The 25,013-nt window shown below is 30.9% G+C and overlaps 3 protein-coding genes across 9 annotated transcripts; 1 reads left to right on the forward strand and 2 right to left on the reverse strand.

Annotated features, from left to right (window-relative positions):
- Positions 1 to 130: 130 nt before the first annotated feature.
- Positions 131 to 4,041, reverse strand: LOC117215043 (zinc finger CCCH domain-containing protein 3). Its single transcript, XM_033461488.1, has 7 exons — positions 3,847 to 4,041; positions 2,447 to 3,296; positions 2,253 to 2,341; positions 1,988 to 2,171; positions 1,618 to 1,776; positions 1,351 to 1,546; positions 131 to 821 (listed from the first exon to the last, which is right to left on the reverse strand). The coding sequence occupies exons 1-7, from the start codon at positions 3,896 to 3,898 to the stop codon at positions 375 to 377; spliced, it is 1,977 nt and encodes a 658-aa protein (XP_033317379.1). The 5' UTR covers positions 3,899 to 4,041; the 3' UTR covers positions 131 to 374.
- An 810-nt stretch (positions 4,042 to 4,851) lies between these two features.
- Positions 4,852 to 15,761, forward strand: LOC117204343 (dipeptidyl aminopeptidase-like protein 6). Of its 7 annotated transcripts, none has more exons than XM_033441635.1 (17): positions 6,286 to 6,647; positions 6,717 to 6,884; positions 8,529 to 8,690; positions 9,390 to 9,542; positions 9,753 to 9,880; positions 10,230 to 10,441; positions 10,520 to 10,683; positions 10,806 to 10,909; positions 12,141 to 12,261; positions 12,347 to 12,582; positions 12,679 to 12,980; positions 13,069 to 13,238; positions 13,320 to 13,462; positions 13,543 to 13,737; positions 13,828 to 13,988; positions 14,091 to 14,302; positions 14,406 to 15,761. In XM_033441635.1, the coding sequence occupies exons 2-17, from the start codon at positions 6,849 to 6,851 to the stop codon at positions 14,547 to 14,549; spliced, it is 2,643 nt and encodes an 880-aa protein (XP_033297526.1). In that variant the 5' UTR covers positions 6,286 to 6,647; positions 6,717 to 6,848; the 3' UTR covers positions 14,550 to 15,761. The 7 variants fall into 7 exon arrangements, with proteins under 7 accessions (XP_033297570.1, XP_033297561.1, XP_033297526.1 ...); XM_033441653.1 differs by having other exon boundaries at positions 6,719 to 6,884; positions 8,532 to 8,690; XM_033441679.1 differs by lacking the exons at positions 6,286 to 6,647; positions 6,717 to 6,884 and adding an exon at positions 4,852 to 4,873 and having other exon boundaries at positions 8,532 to 8,690.
- A 275-nt stretch (positions 15,762 to 16,036) lies between these two features.
- On the reverse strand, positions 16,037 to 24,703 carry LOC117204371 (zinc finger protein 251-like). The gene is made up of 6 exons (XM_033441697.1): positions 24,378 to 24,703; positions 21,994 to 22,135; positions 21,145 to 21,300; positions 19,263 to 19,523; positions 18,732 to 18,901; positions 16,037 to 16,297 (listed from the first exon to the last, which is right to left on the reverse strand). Exons 1-6 carry the CDS (start codon positions 24,600 to 24,602, stop codon positions 16,085 to 16,087), a joined length of 1,167 nt encoding a protein of 388 aa, XP_033297588.1. The 5' UTR covers positions 24,603 to 24,703; the 3' UTR covers positions 16,037 to 16,084.
- Positions 24,704 to 25,013: the final 310 nt, after the last annotated feature.

A 25,013-nucleotide genomic window follows, 5' to 3' on the forward strand; every position in this document is an offset into this window, starting at 1 on the left:
TTTTCAGAAAATTTTCTTTTTTATATAGCTAGCAATAGCTCTCTTTTTTATTTTTTGTAAAGAGAATTATTATTTTAGGAAAACAAAGCAAGAATAACATGTATATAAAATAAAATAATTATAACTTGTACATAGATGACATACTTTCATTTTACATATACATTACAAAATATAATTGCCATTTTTTGTGTATAGCTGAATATAATATAATACAAATGTAACTCTTTTATTAGCTACAAGTATAAATTTTTTCGGTTGTTAAAGATAAATTATTTTGTTAAATCACACAAACATGATACGTCATTTGAAATAAATGATTACTAAAACCATAAAAAGTATCGAAAGAATTTTACCAATAATTACATTCTTTTGCATTAATCAATAGGTATATAAGCAGGTAAAACACCAATTGGAGGACGTTTCAATACTTTTGGATCAGAAACGGTTTCTAATTCATCACTATTTTCATTTATTTCCGAATTTGTATTATTATTAGACATTTCAATTGATGTATTAGAAGGAACTGCAGAGTCTATATTTTTCATAAGATTAATTTTTCTCATAATGTTTTCTTTTTTTTTATCAAGAGATTTATTTAAAGCAGGTGCTTGTTCATAATATCTAAGTCTGTTTTCAGCAGATAAAGTATCTTTTGTAACAGTTGTTACTGTTTGACCAGAATGCATGTTGTATTTTCTTTTTAAATGGTTTTGATTCTTAGAAGATGATTGTATTTTATGTGGGTAAGGACAATACTCACCTTTACTGCATTTCTCTGTTTTCTCAAACTCTGGACATAGATTTTCATGGCGCTGCTTACACTGTAAAAGAAGAAACTTCCAGCTCTTTGAAAAATGTTGTCTTGTATGTGTTATTAATACATTAATTATATACATAAATATTTCCCCACTAATAAAACTAATTGTCAAGATATCAGTATTTCATTTAAAAATTAATCAATAAATGAGTAATTATTTATAAACTATAAACATATAAATTATTATTAAATATAGAAAAAAATAAGTGTAGAAAAAATAAATTATAATATGTTAAAAAGATATCTAAGATTCTTCTAAATACATAAAATTTGCATTAAAATTTAATTAAGATTTAATAAATTTCAGTATATTTTACTGATAGGTACTTATGAAAATTACTGTAAAAATATTTATATAACACTTTATTTATATAAGTAATAAAAATTGTCTAATCTTTTATTAATCCTTTGGAGACAAATTTTCCATAATACTAGTACATATGAGTACACATAAGTACAAAAGAGAAGGTTATAAAGGTTTAATAGAAGATAGTAAATATTTTAGTTCAAAAAATAAAAAATATCGCACTTACCTCACTACCTTTGGCACAATATCCTTGCAAGAAATCTATACAAATTGGAGTACTGGAAGAAACTTTAATGTGACGATAAGGGCAAGCATCCCGGGTACAGCAACCTTCCAAGAAGTATTTACAAGTTGGCATTTTTTCTGGACCTACATCGTGAGATAATGGACATTTATCCAACAAACAATTTCCTTGAAGAAATCTAAAAAGATATTTTCTCTATTAAACAATGTGCTTTTTTATATATCATATAGATACAAAATGTTACTTTACTTTTTACAAAGAGAAATTTGTTTCTTGTCATGACGCTTTACACAAATCCCTTTTTCATGATTTGAACAATATCCAAATTTTTGAAATATTAAACATGGTTGGTTATTTTTTTGCATTTTGTTGCGTAATATTTGTATACTCTTTTGTTTGACTTTATTGCTACAAAGAGAAAAGACAAACAAAATGATTATATGGCTTCTAATAGTATTATATTATATAATGATGTAATGAAAAAGAATTTAATATGAAAAAGATTAAAAAATATAATATGTATAGAATTATAAACAAAGCAATAAGGAAATATGAATTTAAATGTTAAGAGAGATATAATTAGTGAAATAAGACTATGAAGTTAAAGATAACCATATACCTTATATTATTTTTATAACTTATTTTTTGTGACATATTAGATGGGGATTTAATTGCATTTGTTGAATTCAATATTTTTTTACTTGAACTACTTGGAGTTTCTTTCATAGATTTTACTCTACATAATTTTTTCCCATTGGTAGCTATTATAAATTTGTCAACTTTAAGATTTATTGCCCGTTTTTCTGAAATTAAAATGTAGACAATATGAAAATCTGTTCTATATTCGTTTCTACAATTTTATGTAATATAGTATTATCACTTACTTTTTATTCCATAACTTTTACGTACTAAATGATTCTTGGAACATTTATAAACAATTCCTCCAATCGTAATTAGTTCCATTTTATTATTTCTGTAAAATTTTTCATAAAAAAATTATTATTATCAATTTAATTTTTAGGATAAAATTATAGAAGCTATCTAAAACTTAAAAAAATGTTATATTTTTTATACTCACATTTTAGATACATATACAGTCTTTTCTTGACCAAGGCTTGCATGTTCTCTTGCATTTGTAGTTTTTGATGCTGTTCGATCTATTCTGTATTTATTAATTTTAGGTTTTATAACTGGCGATTTTACTAAGTTAATATCTTCATTAATTGACTGTTGCAAAATATTTGCTATCTTTGTTTTCATAACTTTTTGAGGTGCAGGTTTCACATTTTTTACTATTGAATTTGAGGTTCTTTTGGTCTTACATGGTTCTATTTGAGAAGTACTAAAGGATTTTCTTGACCCTCGCCTTACACGCAAAAGTTTCCTTTGTGATAAAACTACAATACTAGAATTGTTCACTTTCTTTTGATTATGAATAACTTTTGGAGAATTTGTATTCTTAACAAGTTTTAATCTTGAACAAACAGGATAGGTAATATTTTGTATTACTTTTTCTTTATGTTCTGCCGGTTTAAATTGTACAGAGGAAGACAACTTTTTGATTAATTTTGGATTAACATGTACTGATTTTTGTATAGAATTTGTACTTGTTATATTTACAGAATTACTTTGCACGCCTTCATTGGAATTAATATTTTTCATCATTGTTGGATTAACATGTACTAAAGATCTCTTATGTAATTTTGGATTAACATATATTTGGCGATTGAAGTTTGGATTAATATATACATTAGTACTTGTTGATACATTGCATGATGTGCTACTCGATGTTCTGGGCAATTGTTGGGACATATGAAGTAAATTTATACACTTCTCAGATTTTGCAGAATTCAAAGGTTGGTTTATAATAGGTTTATCTACACAGCACAATTTATCTGATGATTTCTTCTTATGATTTTCTATTAAATCTAAAAATAATACATCATAAACATATAAATACAAAATAGCTTGACATGTGTGTGCGCGCACGTGTGTAGATTCAGAATATTGTTGAATTATAATATATATTATTGAATTATATTAATATATTATAGAAGTTATAGATCATGAATTATAATTTACACATACGTATTTATTATTAGAATCACAATGATATAAATGTTGAGATTAATAAAGAAGTATTATAAAAATTGAAAATATAGATACGTTAATTTGTGGCATATGAGTTAAGGCATTTTAAATATATCAATATTAAAATATATCAATATTTAAATATAAATATATCAATATAATATATATCAATATATCAATATTTGTTGTTAGCGAAAAGTTCATAATTTGTTGTTTTTTTATTATTGTTTTGTTTTGTTTCCATATTTCGCCCTGATACTTATACAAGTATGGTTAATGAAATGACATAATTAACAGCATGATTTTATCTTTTGTTAAATTTATTTTAGATATGATAAAACGTTTATTTGCTACTATCGTTAGAACTGTACAAAATCGTAAACTTACGTGTTAAATAGTGTATTTCCTTGATTAAACTTCCATCCATATTTAGTAGCATAAAATGTTATTTTTTATTACTCAATAAATGAAGGGAAAGAGATTAAAGATAACAACTTCGCAGCATAAGAGATTATTTTATAAATCAGTATACGTATTTCACAAATTACAGTACGTTGATGTTCCTTATGCCATAAAAATAAACTATTTAAAGATAGATGTCGTTTTCTGAAAATTACAAACACTAGCGCTATATGTGCACGATAAGTGAACTATTTTCTATTATGGTTAAATAGCGGGATATTTTAACTTATAATTTTTGATTTTGTGACTATAATTATTACATCAAGAATGTAAACAATGTTTTAATGTTTGCAATTTAAAAAAATAAAAATATGTGATTTTATAAAGGTTGGATATAATATTAGTGTAACTATCAAGAAAGAATTCAAGTTAACAAATATAAAATTCTGTAAATTACCTGAAAGTTGCATTTTATGTTCATTTTTATTACTTCTGATTTACAAAAGCTGTAGGTACGTTTAATAATCAGAGAGGAAGTTTCTTCTATTTTCATTCGATCACAGATTATTTAGCAACGTTACTATAATTTCTAGTTTTCTTTCATAAATAATGTTAAGCGATGGGGAGTGAAGATCATCCCGGTCTATAGTCAATCAGTCATCGCGTACTTGACAGTAGCTTTGTTTACCTAATGTGTATAGGGTACTTATAGCCTAATTTACATACGTGTTTATATGCAACGTGAATCCGAACCTGTTTTAATTTTTAATATTATTCAGTGAACGTGTAATAAATTTAGATAATTTCTGTTTAAATAATTCGCGCTTTTTCATAAATGTTTCTCTTAACTTACACGCAAACGCAGGAGATATTGATCTGTGTCCATGAATATACTGGGTCGCATATAAAAGGTCTGTAACTTACCACTAAACTTATATATATCCACTTGTGGTACTCAAAGAGATACCTTTTTTATGAAGAAAAACCGAAAGATTATTTTACGTATATGGAGGTTAGTAGTATGACGCGCTTAATTGTATTTGTCTTTGCTCTTTATACAGAAAGAATTTCATTGTATATTTTCGTCTAATTTGTACGAACGTTTTCTTCATTCACTTTAATAAATTGCTAGTAACTCATTTTACATTTTAATTAATATCTTTTTTAATCATACAAATCTTGTATTATTAATATAATCTCACGAATATTAATAAGAATTTATAATAACTAATGTTTGTTAACATAAAGGGAGCTATATATATGTATGTATGTATCCCTGTATGTTTTTTATTTTGAACATATTTCATTAATTATTATATATTACGTTTGTTATCAAATGTACTTAATAAATTTGAATAAAAATTATTTACTACGCTTTAAATGTTCCTTTACATATTCAATAATTTTTTAAAACAGTAAATAAGTAAGCAGTGGCAATTCATAGAATTAAATATAGAAAATCGTATTTATATAAACATTTAACACCAAGAAAAAATTTATTTTACGAAATAATTTTTAATAATCTGCTATAAATTGTAGTAATTTGAAGGTATTAGAACATTGTAATTTTTTAAACTGCATAATTGTATACTTTCATATAAATTTTATTTGTAAATTTTATAACAAAACAAAACCAAATATTAAATCTCATGTTACTTACAAATCAATAATATTTGTAATTAATACGTGTAATATACAGTTTTACTTAATCTCTATTAAAATGAAACATATACTTATACGTACGTATACGTTTACGAAAGCACGGCACAACGCACAACAATATTTCATCATGCAAGTTTGTTCCTAATTCGTTTTTGAAACGTTTCATATTTATGTCATGCACGAAATGAAAATGAAAAGGGTTATTTCAAATTTATTGCAAACTAGAAGATTTCGTATTGGTTAAAAATTTATATTTATTATCGTCACTTACAATTATAATTCGAAATTTTTAATAATTTAGTATCTATTATTTTTGAAAATACATTAAAAAATATATCATGTGCCATCACAAAAACTAGTATTTTAAAATATTCACCTTTATAATTTCAAAGTAGATCAAACCAGATCAAGTTTATGCTGATAACTTAAATTAACATAATACCCAAATATAAAATGTGACAAAACAAATATTGTTAACTTAAGTATATTCAATAGAATTATTTTCATTCTTAAAAATGGCTATATCAAAATACATTGATTTACGTCACTTTGTTAATATCAAATTTAGATGAAATAAATCCAAGAGATTTTAATTGAGCATTCGTAGAATGCAATATCTTTGATAGAACTGGTAATTATTAATGACAGAAACCCGATGATCCCATTCACGCCAAAAATTAATTTAAAAATAGAGGAATGAAAAAAGAAAAGGATAGAAGCGCGCAGCATCAATAACGCGCAGGCTTCGTTCTTCCAGCATCAACGGGGACAATCTCCATATCAGTAATTCAGTACCGAACATTTTGCACGGTGCAAGGTGGAAGGTGGAAGTCAGCGGGTTGCAACGTGCTGCAGGATTGTTACGCATATACTGTATTTACCTTCGTTCTTCGTTTTCCCTCGTTTCTTCCGTTGTTGTGTTTCTTTTGTTTTACATATATGTCAGTGTGTGTATCTGTATGTATCACGTTGCCCAAAGGACTACACTACAGCGTTTATCGTAGCTTTGTAGGGGATAAACTTTAACACGATCTTCTGTTGTTTGCCTTCTTAATTCAACAGAAGCATCAGGATATCGATTTCCTTCTCCGATGGCAGATCACGATAACATTTACGACGACGAGGTAATTAAATCGATTTACTTGCGTTTCCTGTGAAGTTTTCGGTTTTCCTTTCATCCACTTTGTTTTAAGAGGACGTGGAAATTATGAAGCTCCTTGATGTTGGTAAACTTTGCGTGTAAATGCTTTGCTAGAATGAGATATACTATTATAATTATATGACATAAAAAGTGTTTGAAGGATGGAAGTTTGTCCTCATGTTGGATGGTTTTCTTAAACATTAATCATTTCTTTAAAATGGTAATACTTATATATGAAGCTTTTTGAGAGATATACGTTTTTTATAATGCACGTTTTTTCCTCTTTAATGTTAATAAATGTGTCTCGAACATTTAGATAAAAAATTTTAATAGAAGAATACTTTTTATGCCTTACGCGAAGAGATATGTTTTACTAGCGCTATATTGAAAATTAGAGCAAGAATCTATTGATCGTAATTTTGAAATTTTCTTTTTATAAAAACTGTAGCTTAAGTATGTCGGTTTTTTATTATAAATGTATTCGTACTGTTATATCTTTTAATTATACTGTATGCATCCAACATTTTATTTGAAGAAATTATTCCTTCTTGACGACTTCGTATAGAAGTGATATATTAGAGTAAGATGAATATAAATTGCTAACAATTCATTTATAACAAGAGAGAAATTGTTATATTTAAGATCTTTAATTATAACAAATTACTGGCAGATATTTATTATATATTATCTACATATTAGTATTAGTTATATATTAGTGTCTCGAGATTAAGTGAGAGTCGTGACGGAAATATATAATAATTGTAATCAAAGAAACTGAATGTTCTATTTCCTTTTAAAAGCTGTATATTGAGAAAAATATCATAATACTTATTAAAAAAAAATAATTTTTTGGAACATAAATGAATAAATTATTATTTTAGCTACTAGTACTATTTTTATCCAACATTTTTTGAGCTCTTTCATTTCATTTACATCTAAAAATGAATTACTATTTTTATACTGCTATTAGATACTGCGATGGATACACAAGTAGGGATTACTGTATGTTTCTTATGAATCGTAATACAATTTTTGTAATGATCGATATATTTTTTACAACTAGATAAAAAGATTTTAATCAAACATGTAATTTTTATTATTTCATCCAATCCTCTTTATTCAACTTTTGTTTTATTATCAATACTATTTTAACTCTCTCTCTCTCTCTCTCTCTCTGTCTTTCTTGTTTTTTAAAAATATTTTTTCTAAATTGTATGTTTAAGAACTTGCTTTCGAAATAAAAATTATTATTTAATGCAATTTAATATCAATTACGTATATTTTTAATAAGCTTGATAATTTTATTAAATATAATTGCTTCATAGCATGACGCTGGCAACACAATGAACAATACATTAATATATGACATTCTATAGTTTTGTTTTTATATAAAAATGAGGATTTAAAAACAGTCACTCTTAAGTTCCAAAATCAATAATTACCTTCCCTATAAATGCCTGTAAAAAGTTAACATTGACCTACTGATACACATAGTCTAAAATTAATTACATTAATCAATTAATTAATTATACAATTACTTTCTTCAGTAGTTACATACATACATATATTATATAGCAATTTATTACTATTGCAAAGATATTTATATATAATTTATATTTTAATAAATTTATTATATTACAATTTGTCATGTATCGCAGAAATTTATTTACTTTGCTTGCTATAAAATCGCTATTTTTTTCGTAATTTTCTAAATCGAATGGAACAATGTAATACTTTTATCTTCGATATTTTTTAAGGATTTTTTATTATCTTATATTTTAAATAAATTGGTTAATAAATTTTTCTATGTACATAGTATTATACGATTATTTGGCATTGGCGTTAGTGAGTACCTTTGTGATAGGAGCTTGTATCAGCGAATCCAAATCAAAGGAATTGGCGTGGCATTTTGATAGCTCTTCTTGTGATCGTTGCGGTCCTGACTTTAATTGTGACATCGGTTGCCTTATTAACACCGCCAGATGAGGGTCCCAGGGTACGAGGTGCTAGAATAAGACTTTCTGAGGTAAACATTTGTACTTTTGACTCTAATATTCTAGCTTTAAAATTATTTCTTTATCGTCATCTTAAAAGTATCAATTTTAATTGAAAGCATCAATTCCCTGTAAACATAGAACAAAGGATTTATCTTTTTTATCCTCTATTAATATTATTAATGCGATACTATTAATCAATTTTATTCATTCTTTCTTATTAATGAGTCTCTTTATTGCTATTTCATATGCTGTTTCTTAATATTCATGAATATTCTTTAAACAAGCATAAAATATTCTCTAGCACCTTGTTCTACATCCATAATACTACAAATCATTAGATTTTTGACGATGTTTAACATTTGATATGAAGATTAAGCAACAATTTATTTCAAAAACCTCTTCAATTAGTAGACGTAATCCATCGTCATTTATTTCATACTTACATTTGAATTTAATTTCAAAATTTAACAATCGGAAAGAAAAAGCTTTGACTTCAGATTTAAATGGCTTCGTCTGTATTTTGAAAATATTCTTTCAATAAAATACTTCTTAGATCAATGCTTAAATAAAAAATTTGACTCTTTAGCAAATTTAATTCGATTCGATTTTTTAGCAAATTCAAACGAATACTCTCGTAATTATGGTATTAATAAAAAGAGTGTTATGTAATAATTAATAATAAATAAATAGTTAAAAAATTATGTTAATATAAAATAAATATTTTGTAGGTACTCTCTGGAGAATTAACACCTCTCTTCTTCAATGGATCATGGGTAAGCGGGCAGCACATTTGCTATCGAGATGTATGGGGTGGAATTTCGCTATTACACGTTTCCCCAAAAAACATCACTTCCCGCAGTTTAATGTCCAATGAGACTTTTGTAAGTTTAAGTTACTTAAATATTTCAATTAATTTTATGTGTTTTTAATTTGATAAGATAATGTAATATAAAACAAAGTATTAAACTTAACAGGTACGTATATAATTTTTCTATATATAGACGAAGAAATTGTGTTTGTTAGAAAATATTTGTATATTTACACTTAGGCTTTCTAGCAAAACAGAACATTAAGAGGTATTTTGCATACAGAGGAGACTGAATCCCGCCAAGTTCTCATTGTCACCGGATCGTAATTATTTACTCCTTGCGTACAATGTGAAGAAACTGTTCCGATACTCGTATTTAGCACAATATAAAATTTATGACGTAAATACAGGGTTAGTAAATATGACTTAGATGATAATTTTAATTTAGAATAATCAAGAATCTTGCGAAAATACAATAAAGTTCCAGTTGTATATATTCTTTTAAATTCTTTAATTATTAAATAAACGTAAATTTTATTCAAACTCAATTCGATATATTATGTAATATATAGTGCTAAAATTTCGACTTTAATATTCTCTTTACTACAGAAATAAAAATTAATTTGTGTCTAAATATCTACACAAATATAAAAATCATTTTGTCAATTGAAAATTACTTAAAGAATTGGGATTTTATTGGAACTTTTAATTAGTAATGTTTATTAATTAACATTAGACATTAGTCACTTTATTGTTACAGAGAAATTATACCATTGACTCCACATCCTGAGAAGGATATCCACCCTTACCTTTTGTTGGCACAATGGACTCCACGTGATCATGGCTTAGTTATGGTTCAGGATTATGATATTTATTATATAACAAGCCCTAAGAGTAATACAGGATATCGTGTTACTGATACAGCAGTTCCTGGTATTTTGTCAAATGGATTGCCTGACTGGCTATATGAAGGTAATTTAATTTATATTTTTGAGGAGAATGTTCGGTAAATCATTTTATATGCATAAATATTTATACATATGTTTGTAGAAGAGATTTTACATCGTGCAGAAGCAATTTGGATGTCATCAGATGGCCATATGATGCTGTATGCCTCCTTCAATGATTCACTTGTTGACGAAATGCATATATCTTGGTTTGGGGAAGGATACAAAGCTTTGTATCCTCATATACGATCTTTGCGTTATCCTAAGGTAATTTTATTTTCATTTATTGTTTTGGATTAATTATCATAATTTTGTTTTCCCATGATATCAATTTACCGCAAAGTAAAATATTCTAATATGATTGAAATATTTTATACATGATTGTATAGCCAGGAACACCAAATCCTATGGTACGACTCTATGTAGCAGACTTGGCAGATCCAAAAAACATTCATACGAAGGTAGTGAAACCGCCACCTATCATCGAGCATGTGTGAGTTTACTTACAAAGTTTGGAGTATGAAGTGCTTGAACAAATTTTCTCTTATTAATTTTTCCTCATTAGGTGTAATTATTCGTCTTAACAAAAAAAAAAAAAAAAAGAATGAACAAAATTCAAAATGTCTTGAATAGAGATTGCACTTTGTTGTTTTTTACAAGAAACATTTAGATGTTTCTGTGGTGACACTCCCAAGGTACTTCAAAAAAGGAAGCATATTCTTTCGGCAAGATACTTTAAGATATACATGAGGAGTAGTTTCTTGGTTTAAAATGAGCTGGCTTTTAAGAATACCTTTTAGTTTAAAATAAACTTGAGTAGGAAAATCTCTGCTTTATTTCTTAAAGTAAAATGTTTTTGATCTAATATTTGTGTAGCAAATTTCACGATTTCTACGACAAACAAATGTTTTTTGTACCATTTTGTAAAATATTAGCACTGATGCGTTTTCTTTTAGTTAAACTAAAAAGCATTAAAAATATTATGCATTTAATTTTAAAATAATTTTGATAAACGAGCGTTAACAGAATTTACATCATTTTGTACCAAGACATGATTCATAAAATTTTGTTGAACATGTAAACATTTTTAAATTATTATTTTATTCATATACTTTTATGCATATATGGATTTTTTACACATTTATCATATAGTATTTATATACATTTGTAAGTGTTTTTTTGTGTGCCTATTATAATTAATAATTTAAATATTTGGAAAGTTCTTGAAGAATTAATTTTCATAGAGTTAATCTTAGAAATCATCTCATTTTAATCCCGCTAATGTGATATATGTAGAAAATATTTTGAGTTTTAGCACATAAATGATTATTTAATTGAGCTTAGCAATTTTAGTTCACGAATTATTTTAGTGTGCATTATAGACATTTTTTTTCATTCGCTTTCATTTCTTTCTGCTATCTTGAAAAATATAACATAGCTTCCTTTTTATAATTAAAAGAATATAAACAACAGGGAAATTTAGGTCATTAAAGAAACAATTCATATGTGTTTTATTATCATTAAAATAGTTAAGTTTTACTATTTTGCATAGATATAATCAGCTAATCGTAGTAATATATTAAGTTGCATTCTTATAGATTTAATTGCTATTAAATATCATGCAAATTGCTTTAATCGAACACTCAGTAAATTAAATTAATTATGAAATATTATTATACACAATATTAGCTATAGATATTATCAATATTTATATCCATTAACAGAGAACATTACTTTACAACGGCTTCTTGGATTTCTTCAACGGAAGTCTGCATAACATGGTTGACCCGTGCACAAAATCTTTCTGTTGTGACTATTTGCAAGAGCCCATCGTGGCATTGTCAGGTACACTGCAGTTATTCCAGTTATTGTCATTTTATTTATCAAATAATTATTTCATTTATAAATCTACTTCTATCATTTCATGTAGGAAATTCAAAAGATAGCAGCTGAAGGTCGTGGTTGGGTAGATACTCCTCCAGAGGCACCTATTTTTTCAGCAAATGGCAGTAGTTACATTGCTATAAGCCCAATAAAAGATGGTCCAACTGGTTATTTCAAACATATTGTTTGGGTAAATGTTGCCCAAAAATTAGTCGTTCCACTTACTCATGGAAAATTTGAAGTTACACAAATAGTAGCATGGGATCAGCCTAATAATACCATGTAAGTAACAAATTCTATTGTTTATTAAACGTTGATTGATCATTACTATATCCAAACAATATTTTTCTTTGAATCTAATTTACTTCCTCTATATAGATACTTTATAGGTATTCCACCTATGAGACCAGGACAGAGGCATCTTTATTATGTGAGTTCATTGTTACCACACGTGGGTTCGTCTCTACATCCTGCTGTTTGTGTTACTTGTACAGCAACATCAGAAGGAAATCGAAATAAACATAGAACAGCTTCATCTGGTCATCATAGTGCTTGGTCTGACAATAATTACATACATGATCATTATGAAACACAAACAGAAAGTATACAAGATAAATATGTTGGACAGCCAAAGGAAAATGTTACAAAGAAACAGAAAGCGAAAGCATCCATTACGCCAGGTAAGTATACACGTATATGCGCCTTTTAAGGAAGAATTAATGATTGACTTATATAATTACAATATTATAATATTTCTTTTATTTTCAGAATTTACCGATCAACCTTGTCAATATCACAATGCTATTTTCCCACTAGTTGGAACTGATTATTTTGTTTTGGAATGTTATGGGCCTGGTATACCCACTGTTACTTTATATAAAACTAATTTTCCTATGCCACGTCTTATCTATGTCTTACAGAATAATACATTATTACGTGTAAGTTGTAATAATTTTTATACTTTTATACTTGAAGTATAAAATAGTGAAAACACATATAAAATTAAAGATTTGTTTTAGGAACGAGTTGCTAAACTTGCACTCCCACAAATAAAAACATTTCCTGTTCAAATAAGTGGTGGATATAATGCACAAGTAAAATTGCATTTACCACCAGGACTAAGAGAAGATGAAATCACCAGATATCCATTAATTGTACAAGTGTAAGCATATTCTTCAATATTAAACTCTAACATTATTTTAGGAAGAAAGCATATGAGATCAGAAATATTTTTATTTTTAGGTATGGTGCACCAGGTTCACAGCTAGTAACAGAAACGTTTAAAATTGATTGGAATACTTATTTGGCTAGTAGAAAAAATATGATTGTTGCACAAATTGATGGAAGAGGTAGCGGAGGCCAAGGCTATAAGTTTCTTCACGAAGTGTACTATAGACTCGGCTCTGTAGAAGTTGCTGATCAACTTGAAGTGACCGAGTAAGAAAAACTTTTTCAGAAAAAACGTTAGATTACCGAATCCTAGTATAAATAAAATTAATATTTTATCAAGTTATCCAAAATTTTTAGATATTTGCGGGATTCATTGCACTTCGTGGATAAGCAACGAGTGGCTGTTTGGGGTTGGAGTTATGGAGGTTTTGTAGCTGCCCTTGCGCTGGCGCATCCTGGGCAAGATGTCTTTGAATGTGGTATAAGTGTAGCACCTATTGTTTCATGGAAACTTCATGGTACACTACTTGAGTTCAATATTTTTGAATTCTTATTATTTTCTTAAATTTATATTAAATTATTCGTATTAATTAAGAAACTTAATTTTTATATTTAAACAGATTCAGCATATGCTGAAAGATACATGGGTTTACCAGATGTTATAGCAAATTATAAAGGATACGCTGAGTCAGATGTGTATGAGAAAGTGGAAAATTTACGAAATAAAATGTTTTATTTAGTGCATGGCACTGCAGATGATAACGTCCAATTTCAACAATCCATGGCACTTACGCATTACCTTGCAAAAAAAGACATACTTTTCCGACAACAGGTAGACATTTTTAGATGTTAACAAACGCATACGACCATTCTACGCGATGAATACATAACTTTAGATCATCCTGCTTTTTACAATATTAATTGTTTGTTTCCAGGTGTATCCAGACGTGGGTCATACATTAGCAGGAGTGAAAGGTCACCTCTACTTATCAATGGCTCAATTTTTGGACGATTGTTTCCAGAAACAAGTACCTACTGATACAAAACCTGGTCTCATCAGTGGTGGAGCTTGTCTGTAGTTGTAAATAATATGATCTAAAAATGATCTACTTGTGAAGGAAGTCTATACACAAAAATTACACCTAAATATCTCCAAATTGTGTTCCGTTTATTGATACCTTTAGGAGAAAAATATTTTCGCATTATTTTGTATATCGACTAAATATTATAAGAAAATGGTGTAAATACATAAAATTATGTTTGTTATATTTTAAATTGGAGATCAAATCTAAATGAATGAAAGTGATAAATTCTAACATTATTAAACAGATATTAATACATTACATGTAAATATAATTTTGTTTTAAAAATGTTATAATATTTTTGTTGTGAACTTAAATAGGACTATTTGGTGTTTTCTTTATGTATGTATATCATGTAATTAGATTAATTTAAAATATTAAAAAGTTTCGTTACAATTTTTCAATTTTATTTTACAATTATTAGTTAAAAACAATTTTCCATTGAAGATTGTGATTACCACGACTTGTGCTTTAAATAATCGTAGTTTTTCTTTTATTTATGAGGTTCATAAAATTTTCACTCTGATTATTTAGTAATATGATGCTTTTATAATACAAGTAATTAGCAATAAATACAAAACTTATATTAAATATTAGCATGAGCAAAAAGAATGAAATATGAGCCAAAGGTAAGTGAAAAGAAGAGAATACAAAGGCATACATTATTCATCGTAACTAAACTTTGATTAATTTTACGAGTACTAACGACTTTTATTCATTTAGATATTGATTGTTCTTCTGCTATGACGAAATCTAAAAAGATAAAGATTATTTTAAACATCACATAATTTTATCAAAGGTTTGCATAGGTCATTCGCTGTAATTGCGAAACAAATATTGGAACGAGGTAAAAAGGCAATTACTTCTCTTCATTGAGTTGAACGATATGAAATTGTCAGGAACGATGAAAATTCATGAACCGGCAAGCACTCGATGTAAGGGTAACTTTTTCCTTCTTTCATTTAGATTCTCGTAGTTAATAACACGCGCGTACAAGAAATGCGAAACAACGCGTTTATTCCTCAATGCATATTTCTTAAATTTCCTATATCATAAGAAATGAACGTTTCACTCAAAGTTCATGTGATTTCTCTTACGTACATAGATCTATCTAAACACGATCTAATCACTACAATAATAATCAACGTAACACTTTGTAAACAGTATTAATTAACTTCGAGGAACAATAAAGAAATTTTATAAAAATAACATTCAATTAATTGTTCTAAATAAGATATAAAAGTTAACGAAAATGGATCTTATGGCGTGATAACAATACGTACTTACATACTAATTTTACCTGAATGTAATGAGCAATTGAAAACGTTACTAACAATAAGATTAAAGTGTAATTGTGCGTCAAACTGTATTGTGCGCAAACTTTGCGTACGTGTTTCTTTAAACAGCGATATAAATAGGGAGAGACGTTTAGACGAGTAACTTTCATTTCTATCTCGTACAATAGTATAACAAAATACGTATAGATTTCTCGATGGATTTTCTAAATTATCGAGGGGGCCGTTATCGATTGGTCAGTAGTCGGAAATGGATTTGACAATCTTCTTGTTCGAACACCTGCCAAGATGTAGCAGCATGTGGTTTTTAAGATTAGTTGGTTTACTGAAACCACGGCTACAAATATGGCACCTGAATGGCCATAGCCCATTATGCACGTACATATGACTCTTAAGATCTCCCGGTGTTGGGAACGACTTGGAGCATTGTGAACACTTGTGTGGCTTCTCCTGAAACATAAACGTAAGAGCACCCTTCACTGCGAATTTATACTACGAATAAATTGAAACAAATCACTGTTTTGCGAAACAATGTAATTTCAACTTGTACAACTTCTAGTTTCGTTCATAAGATAAGATTGTAAGTTTTACAGTAAATTCAAAACGACATTACTTGTTGCGTACTGTGTACTATTACTCGTCGTTTTCAAGCGTTTGATGGTTAATATTTATATCTAAGTTTACTTCAAGGAAAATACTGTGAAATACGTACACTTCGATTATGAGAATCTTCGATGAGGAATATCTTAAAGGAAGTTCGATAAATATTATTGTAACCCGCATATTTTGTCTCTTTTCATTGAATACTAGCGCAAAATATAGAACATTTCTTCTATAGTACAAACTACTACCTAAATAAAGATAAGATTCTAAACTTATTTTTATTTCACCAACTCGCAAAAGTATAATAAAAATCTATGAAATGTTATACCGATCTACGATGAAATGATATTATAATAGATAGAAAGAAACATAAAAGAACGGCATTGATTGCGAAGAAATTTATACAGAAACAAATGCTGTTCGTTATTGTATAAATTGGAGTTAAAGCTGTTAACTTTGAACGAATAAAGGAACTCGCAACACGAATTGCTTTGCATTTGATTAAAAATCCAATCAATTTTTACCAACACGATAAATATTTAAAAGAATTGTGGTCGCTAATCGAACACTCCTATCATTTTCTTTCCTACATAAGTATTTTAATATTTAAAATCTCTTATTTCCCGTCCAAGCTCCCGTACTTTTTCGTATACTGTTATTTTTTATATTATGGTCTTGTACTTTTTTATATTTTTATACTGTCATACAAGAATCAATACAACCAACAGATAGGTTGCTAAATTCACAAAAAAATTCTTCCATTGAAAACAAAAAAAGGATAGAATTTGCAAGCGTTGAAATACGAGAAAAGCAATCCGCAGATCATACTTTTCATACGTTTATCGCAACGTCATAAGGGACAAACGAGGCTGAAAGATATCCACGGGATCACATGCTCGACAGCAGCAACTATATTTTGCCGAATATCCTATATATTCTAATAAACGGAATTCTAAAAGATGGAAATCAGCAAACTGATTTTTCCCCATACGCAAAACTACCATCGAGTGTGAAAGACAAAGTCCAAAGACACGCGTCGTATTTGTTATCCCGGTTGGATCGACTTGCCGAACGACAATAAAAGAACGCGTGGTCTCGCGAAAACACGATGAAAAGGTGGCAAGGGTAAGTGGGATGAGCGGCGGAGCACGTGAAAGAGGAAGGCAATGGAAGTGAGTAGAAACGAAGGAGAAAGATGGCAGGGGAGATAGTACACCGGCGAAGGTAGACGAGAGATAGAGGCGGAAAGCGATGTTAACATAAGATCGAAGAGAGAACCAGAAGAGTCTGCCTCCGGGTATATTCTCCGTCTCCCTAATTGGATTGCATTCCAAGCAGTAGCGAGTAATGGACCAATTACAGTAGCTGATGGCAAGAGCAACCTATATGGCTCCCGAGATATCATTACTTCGCTGGATTAGAGAAACTCATACGGGGGTTTCCGCTCTGATAAATAAAAACTCCGACCGATCTTTTACCACTCGCGCCTCGCGTTACCGCTTCGCGTACCGGTTTCCTTGCGTTTTCCCGATCACAACCAGCTTTACACCGACTGGGATAACTACGGCTAAAATGAAGATAAACTCCCTGAAGGGAGTCGGTCTGCACCGATTCTCAAAGGGATCCATCTACCTTCTCTTCTTCTCTTTCATATACTTTAACTTAATCGTGTTTTCAAATGTGTTTTTTTTTTTTTTTTTTTTTAGATATTTGTCACTTTGTGATAGTATCGCTGATAAATGTCTGGACGCTTTAAGTAACCAGTTACGTGGCCGATTCAAGTAACGACGAGCTAGTGACAAATCGATGAATTTTGGATTTTAGCTTGCGCGATGATCGACGGGTGTCACGCTATTGGGTCTTCAGCATCGATCGTGTTACACGCTTTTGTGTAAACGTTACAGCTGCAGCCTGAAAAAGTGAGTTATAACGTTGACGAAACATTAGCGCATAAATGCAACGCATAACACGATCGATCCTGACGAGTCAAAAGGATAGATCGATGATTTATTAATCTCTTAATCTAATGTCATTGGTAAAATAGACGTTGCAATTTCATTAAGGAATGAAATGTTGTTTCGCAAGGTATTTTCTATAATTATGTGATATCATTGGTTCATGGATAAAAATTAAAGACCGCATTTTACATCGAACTACGATGCTACACGTTGCTAAGCTTCGACGAGTACTCCGAGTAACTAGCGAAAGAGTATCGATAGGCTATGCTCGCAATATAAGAATATTTATCTTTTTCAGTGAGAGCAGCTTGTTGGAAACTTACCTTGATGTGAGTCATACGATGATAGTAGAGGTTGGAAGAGGCCGTAAACTTCTTACCGCAAACGAGACACTGATGAGGTTTTTCACCACTGTGGATTCGCTTGTGCGTATTCAACGAGCTCGACGTTGAGAAACCCTTGTTGCACACCATACAAACATGCGGTTTCTCTCCTTCAATTTAACAACAAAATCAAATTACTTGGCCGATGTTCAACCGTCGAAAGGCTTACGTTTTTAGACACAATCGTCTGTTAGCCCTTTCGATCGAGTTACGTTAAAATATTCTTTCTTAGATAGAAATAAAAATTTCCTCACTATCATTGGAAATTGTAATCGTAAATTATGCCACTACTGGTCTTTAAATTTACTGCACAGTTATCGTTAATTATTCGACAAATTCTTCTCCTCGTTCTAAATCCCATTGCTTCGCGTTATTTGTTTTTCGTGCAAATGATACAACGTTCATATAGCGTTAATATCGAGTAAAATTAGAATTGTTTGCTTGAAAGGCACTGATCGATATTTCACTCACCTGTATGCGTTCTCATGTGACGTTTTAAAAGGGAAGGTCGGTCAAAGGATTTCCCGCAGACTTCGCACGGCAACAGAACCCTTTCTCCTCTCTTAATCGTCGTTAAAATACTGCAATCTAAATGATCCCCTGTCAAGGATAACGTCGATGACGAGGATTCTTCGGACGTAGACTCGTATTCGTCTACCTCGTAGTACGGATGTGAAATTGTCGATGACGAATGATGAGAAAGCAACGCCATGGATAGGTCTAATGGGGATTCTTGAACGAAACATCTGGTTATTAAACGCTATCTTTGAGATCTTGTTAAACGAGGGACTTAAAAGAAAAGAGACACAGATAAAAATCTTCGATTCGAGAAAATTACAAAGTTAAATTCCAACAGAGAAAGTTATTCAACTTTTCGTTTGTCAACGTTCTTTTTGCTTCCAAGCGCTAAAACGCATTTCGATACGTGTTCGCAAAGGTCTGGAAATTTATAACAAAATCCGCTAGGTAAATACAAATTTTATATATCGTTCTCTGTACTCGTGTCACTTTTGGAAAAACGAGCGATTCCGCTGCTTTTCCATCAAGTCCCTCGTGTATTTATAGGAGCAAAAGATTCCTACTGATTGCAAGAAACATGCTGCATCTGTGCAACTATGTATCACTTTAAGCAATAACGTTGTAAATAGCCTGACTAAAACAGCGTTTCTTTTCTTTCAATTCCTAAGATCGTTATCCCGAACGAATATCTTTAGAAAGTGGTATTTACGCTAAAATAAACGTTTGAAGATATTTGTACCCCACATTTGGGTTTGATACTTAGAAGCTTTAATCGTCATGCGAATATTCCGTCGATACGTAACATAACAAATAAGCCACATCAATTTTTGCACGCGTCTGCGTACCATGATACCTCATAACGTTCTAATTCCATCGAGATACAACGTTTTCTTCTCCTCTTTGGAGATACTTGCGCAATAACGAGCGTGCTCCCACTCGTCTTTACGCGAAACTTCACCCTGTCCTCGGCCTTGGTGCAATTGTACCTTATCCGATATAATAATTTTCTCGGTTTCTTTCAAGGCCAAGGATCTCCTAGCAAATATCCGTGGTCGCGACTCCGACCATCCCCCTCATGGTCACCCGTTTATCCGGCGGTTCTCCTCTTCGGTCGGCGAGCCCTCCTCTTCGGAATTGAAGGTTCGCTGGCATTGTACTGTCCTTTATATCCCCCGGTAAGCGCGGGGGTCTGCGCATTTGAATCATGAGCGAACGAACGAGCACCTTGTGATCCAGCCGACAAAAATACCGGCGCATATTTGCATTTCAGATTTGTTAGCCGACTTTCTTTACCTTCTTTTTCGATTGACCCGCGATTGCGCCGATTAACGCGATTGCACCCGTTCGAGATTTCGATCACCGAACACAGTCCCACCGCTCTGCCTCTTTCACTGGTCTTTCAGAGCGATTCTTCTCGAACGCATCAACCTACGTATAAAACGAATTCGCGTGCATCGCGTTCTGATAAATCCTTCAAAGGAACAAGGAGAATGGTCCGTAGCGTCTATGAAACGACTGAATTCTCGAGCAAAGCTTCGGAGTTTCTATCTTTCTTTTTGTAGATCTTTATAAGCTTTCTTAGTTGTCTTTGCCAAGTGACTCTTTCGCAAGTTTCGCGTGCTTTTCACCTTTCGCAAAGGTATTTTATAGTCTTGGTTTTGTTTCGCTTTAGTTATATTACGTATATCAGAGTACAGAGAGATGGAAGATGATTTGAAATGCGTTTGGGAAACGTATGAACAATGCAAATTGACGTATTTGAGAGGTTGTCCGTTCACCAGACTCCGTGTCGATTCTTTGTATTATTTCAAGCTAAAAGTCTTTAGAGACTCACCATCTAGAATGGAGTCAATGGTGCATCTGTACAGAGCAGACCTCGAACACATGTCGCGCGATATAAAGACGAAATCTTGTTCTGCCGTAGGAAGAAACCAAGCCACTAATTCTGTATCCGGTTGGACATCTTTTATTACTTCGAAGATTGGATCCCCTGAATTGCATAAACGAACAGAAAGAATAAAGGGAACGTTGATAATTCGCATTGATGGAAAATGCGAAGGTAGTTAATTAATAAAGGAGTGTTAATTGGATTTTATCGAAGTAAACGTATCATCCACTAAATTATAATAACGACAAGAAACATTAAACTTTCTACGTATAAACTATACTAACAATGTAGTTATTTGTATTAGCAAAAATTTCCATGAAATTAAACTGTTTTCAATTTCATTCCTCGAGTTCTCACGTACAGATAATTATTCGCCGATAATTTAGTTGCTTATGCACATACAGAATCGTACGGACAGATCGATGTGACTAATCTAGATTACATAATGTGTCACATGTGCGTAACACTGATCTAAAATTTAGATATTCAAAGTAGCGTTAGTTTGTTCAGACGACGAGAAAACGAGAACCAAGAAAGGAAAATCAGCTGATGGAAATATCGAACGTTGTTCGTTACTGTATGTCGCAGGGCAGTTCGCTAAGCAGATATTTATAAATTGAAATGCAGGAAACGTAATATTAATTTTGAGTGGCAGAAAACTTAGCAACATGAATAATTTGCATGGAAAATTTATCACGACCGACGTGCACGTACGCTATCATTTGCTGCATCATGTTGATTCTCATGATTTACTTAATCTTTTTTCTTCTTCTTTCGACGCATACATTAACTTACCTTTCACTTTGGTACCGATTAAGTTTACTTGTTCGTCGTAAGACTGAACTATACGGAGGAATCTTATCCAATTGCACTGGCGCTTGTTAAGACTGTAATTCGAAAAGAAGACTTCATCGTAGCAGCCGTATTCGCGTCTGATCTGAAACAAATCGCAGTTATGAGAAACTTGGGTTAAAAAAACCGCATGGGTTGCATTAACTGTAATTGCTATCTGTAATACGTACTTAGCACAGCGTGATCTTCTTACGTTTAAAAAAAAAAAAAAAAGAAAATCGAGTTATGGTAACGAGTTTCTCCTTTTTAACTTAAGTACTTTTTCTCGATAGAGAGAAAATCATTTTTCGGTATGAAGAGGAATGAATTAACAAATAGAAAATATTCAATTAATGGATATACTGCTTTTGAGAAAACAATTTCTAATTATTTGCAATTAGTAATTATGAAGCTACCATTTGAAATCAAATGTATTTGAATTTAATAAAAAATAGAAATATAAATTATAAAAATTATAAAAAGATTATGTGTCCCGTAATTAAAAATGTTAACTTCCTTGTTTCAACATGTATATTCAGATTTATACCTTGATAACTTGTAGAAATATTTATTATTAAGTAAACATAATGCAAATTAATTTCACGTCTGAGTAAATAATAACGATCAGGTGAATTTCAGAATCTACGATATTACTGTACCTGTAATATTTCGTAATATTAGCTAGTTGGATGGATAAAAGTTTATTAACCGTTTAACATTATTCATATTTATTAATACTCAATTACGTATTTTGATATTTATCGTGGCTGCTTATAGTTAGTCTGTTCGTTTTCTATTATTTAAAATCGATCAGGACGTGGCATTATCATTAAGCTACAGAAATTCTGCCGATATACCATATTAAAACGACTGAGAAAATCGTATATAAATGTTGATTGAGCAATTAAAAAACACTTTAATGTTATTTTAACTGCTATGTTGATATTTTCAATACCGGATGCAAATAAGTTATTCCGATGTCTTGTAATTTAAATATAATCGAACACCGATGTAACATATTCGCATTACGTATAATAAATCCTAATTCTAAGACGTTTCAGACTTACATGCCTCGACTCTTTAAAGCAATTTAGTTCCTTTCGTTCATAATCGATACTTAAACTCCCATTTAAATGGAAATTTTAATTCGTAGCTTAATTTATTCGATAAAGCAAGGAGTTTGAAGTTACGATCTGTACTGTTTCTCGTGTTTCACCGAACGAATTAATTTTGAAATTCATACGAGGGTGCAATTCGTGGAATCCTTATCTTAGATATCTAATAACCAGAGGGCAAGTCCGTGATCAAGAAAATTATAAAGCGAAATCGAATTAAAATGACCATACGATGACTAATACTCGATAGACTAACTTATACTTAAAACTTGTTGTATTTCTTCTACACTATATTTATGAAATATATTTGAGTTTCTATAAGACATACTTATGCTTCACGAAACCAGAATCTGTTCGTTATTAAATGTTATAGCGCAAGCCTTTAGTTCCACTTGGATCTCATAAGCGAAAGATCTCAGATGGCGATCTCTTTACACAATAAGACGCAGAAAGAAGCGGTCGTTTAGAATTATTATTCACATACCTCTAGCCATTATACCCTATTACCTTACGTTCACACTCTTCCATAAGTTTAACGCACGAAAATGTTTTTGCGACTATTCTAACTCGATACCTGTATAATATCGGAATCATCTCCAACTGTAAGCTGCGTTCCATCGATATTCTAAACAACTTACGATGCCGAAGAAATACTCAAACTTTTAATCAAATTTTTGGCTTGCACGCGAAAACCAGCATTACCTCGCCCCTTACAGTCCCAGTCACACCCGACATTTTATCTCGGCTGATTTACATTCAATATCGCGTTTCATCATTTATTTATATTTTATATATTTCTATCGACGCTAGAATCATCAATTTGCGGAATGTGAATACAGTATAGTCGCTAGAATTAATACAGCTGTGTTATAATTTCTATAGCGTTTAAATATAATTCCAAGTGTTGAAATATAATCCTTGTTGTTTAAATTGTACGCCGAATTACAATTAAAGCGATACTTTCAGCTTTTCTACCGATAAAAGTCGACTAATTCTATTCCTTATCTTCTATTGTATTCTTTAATTCTATTAAAATTGCTTGCATATCGTTGATATTTACAAAGAGAAACGTTTGAGAGGTCAGACAAAACTGTGGTGCATAGAGTAAGGTTTTCTCGTCGACGGAAAGAAACGAGCTCGATACAGAACCGAAATAGATTAACGGCTAAGATCAATCGCAAGAATCCGAACAACGAAAGTTGGAAGAATCTTACGACGAAACACGTTACTTACATCGTTGTCATCGAGAAGGGAGTAAAGGTCAATCTTGTCGAATCGAATGGAGCCCTGAAAGGGGTAGATCAACGTCCCTGCCGGAATAAGCACGTTCGACCATACGGATATCCTGACGTCCGTAACTAAACCGCCTGAATCATTCTTGAAGAGGCCCTTGTAGTTCGATCGATCATTCGCTAGTGCCAAGGAAAATTCTTTGGGTATCAGAACGCAGGTTTCCATAACAAAGGGCCCGCAAAGGGTAGCTTGGGGAAAATCACAGCTACCGTTGTCTCCACTGTTGTAAACACTTTTTCCCGCACAACGACAAGATCCTCGATTCTTTCTTTTTTATCGAACGCTTGTTACCAGACGATCGTGCAAAATGACCAAACGTCGATGTCCTTTTCTCTTTTTCTTTTAACAGTCTCTGCCAGAGATGTGGTTTTCGGCAAGAGAAATGGTAACTCGAGATCGATGGAAGAGGGTGGCGAAAGCAACGTTCTGAATTCGAGGGAAACGATGTTAATTATTTTCGTCAAAAGCCACCACGACGTTGAAACGCACTCGAATCGTTTTTTTTTAATACAAGTACAGAGAGACACTGTGTGTGGAGCGCACTCGAAACTGTCCCGTGTTCCCCGGTCGTACGTC

The sequence above is a fragment of the Bombus bifarius genome, unplaced genomic scaffold, assembly GCF_011952205.1.
Source record: "Bombus bifarius isolate JDL3187 unplaced genomic scaffold, Bbif_JDL3187 scf7180000007966, whole genome shotgun sequence".
Lineage (NCBI taxonomy): Eukaryota > Metazoa > Arthropoda > Insecta > Hymenoptera > Apidae > Bombus > Bombus bifarius.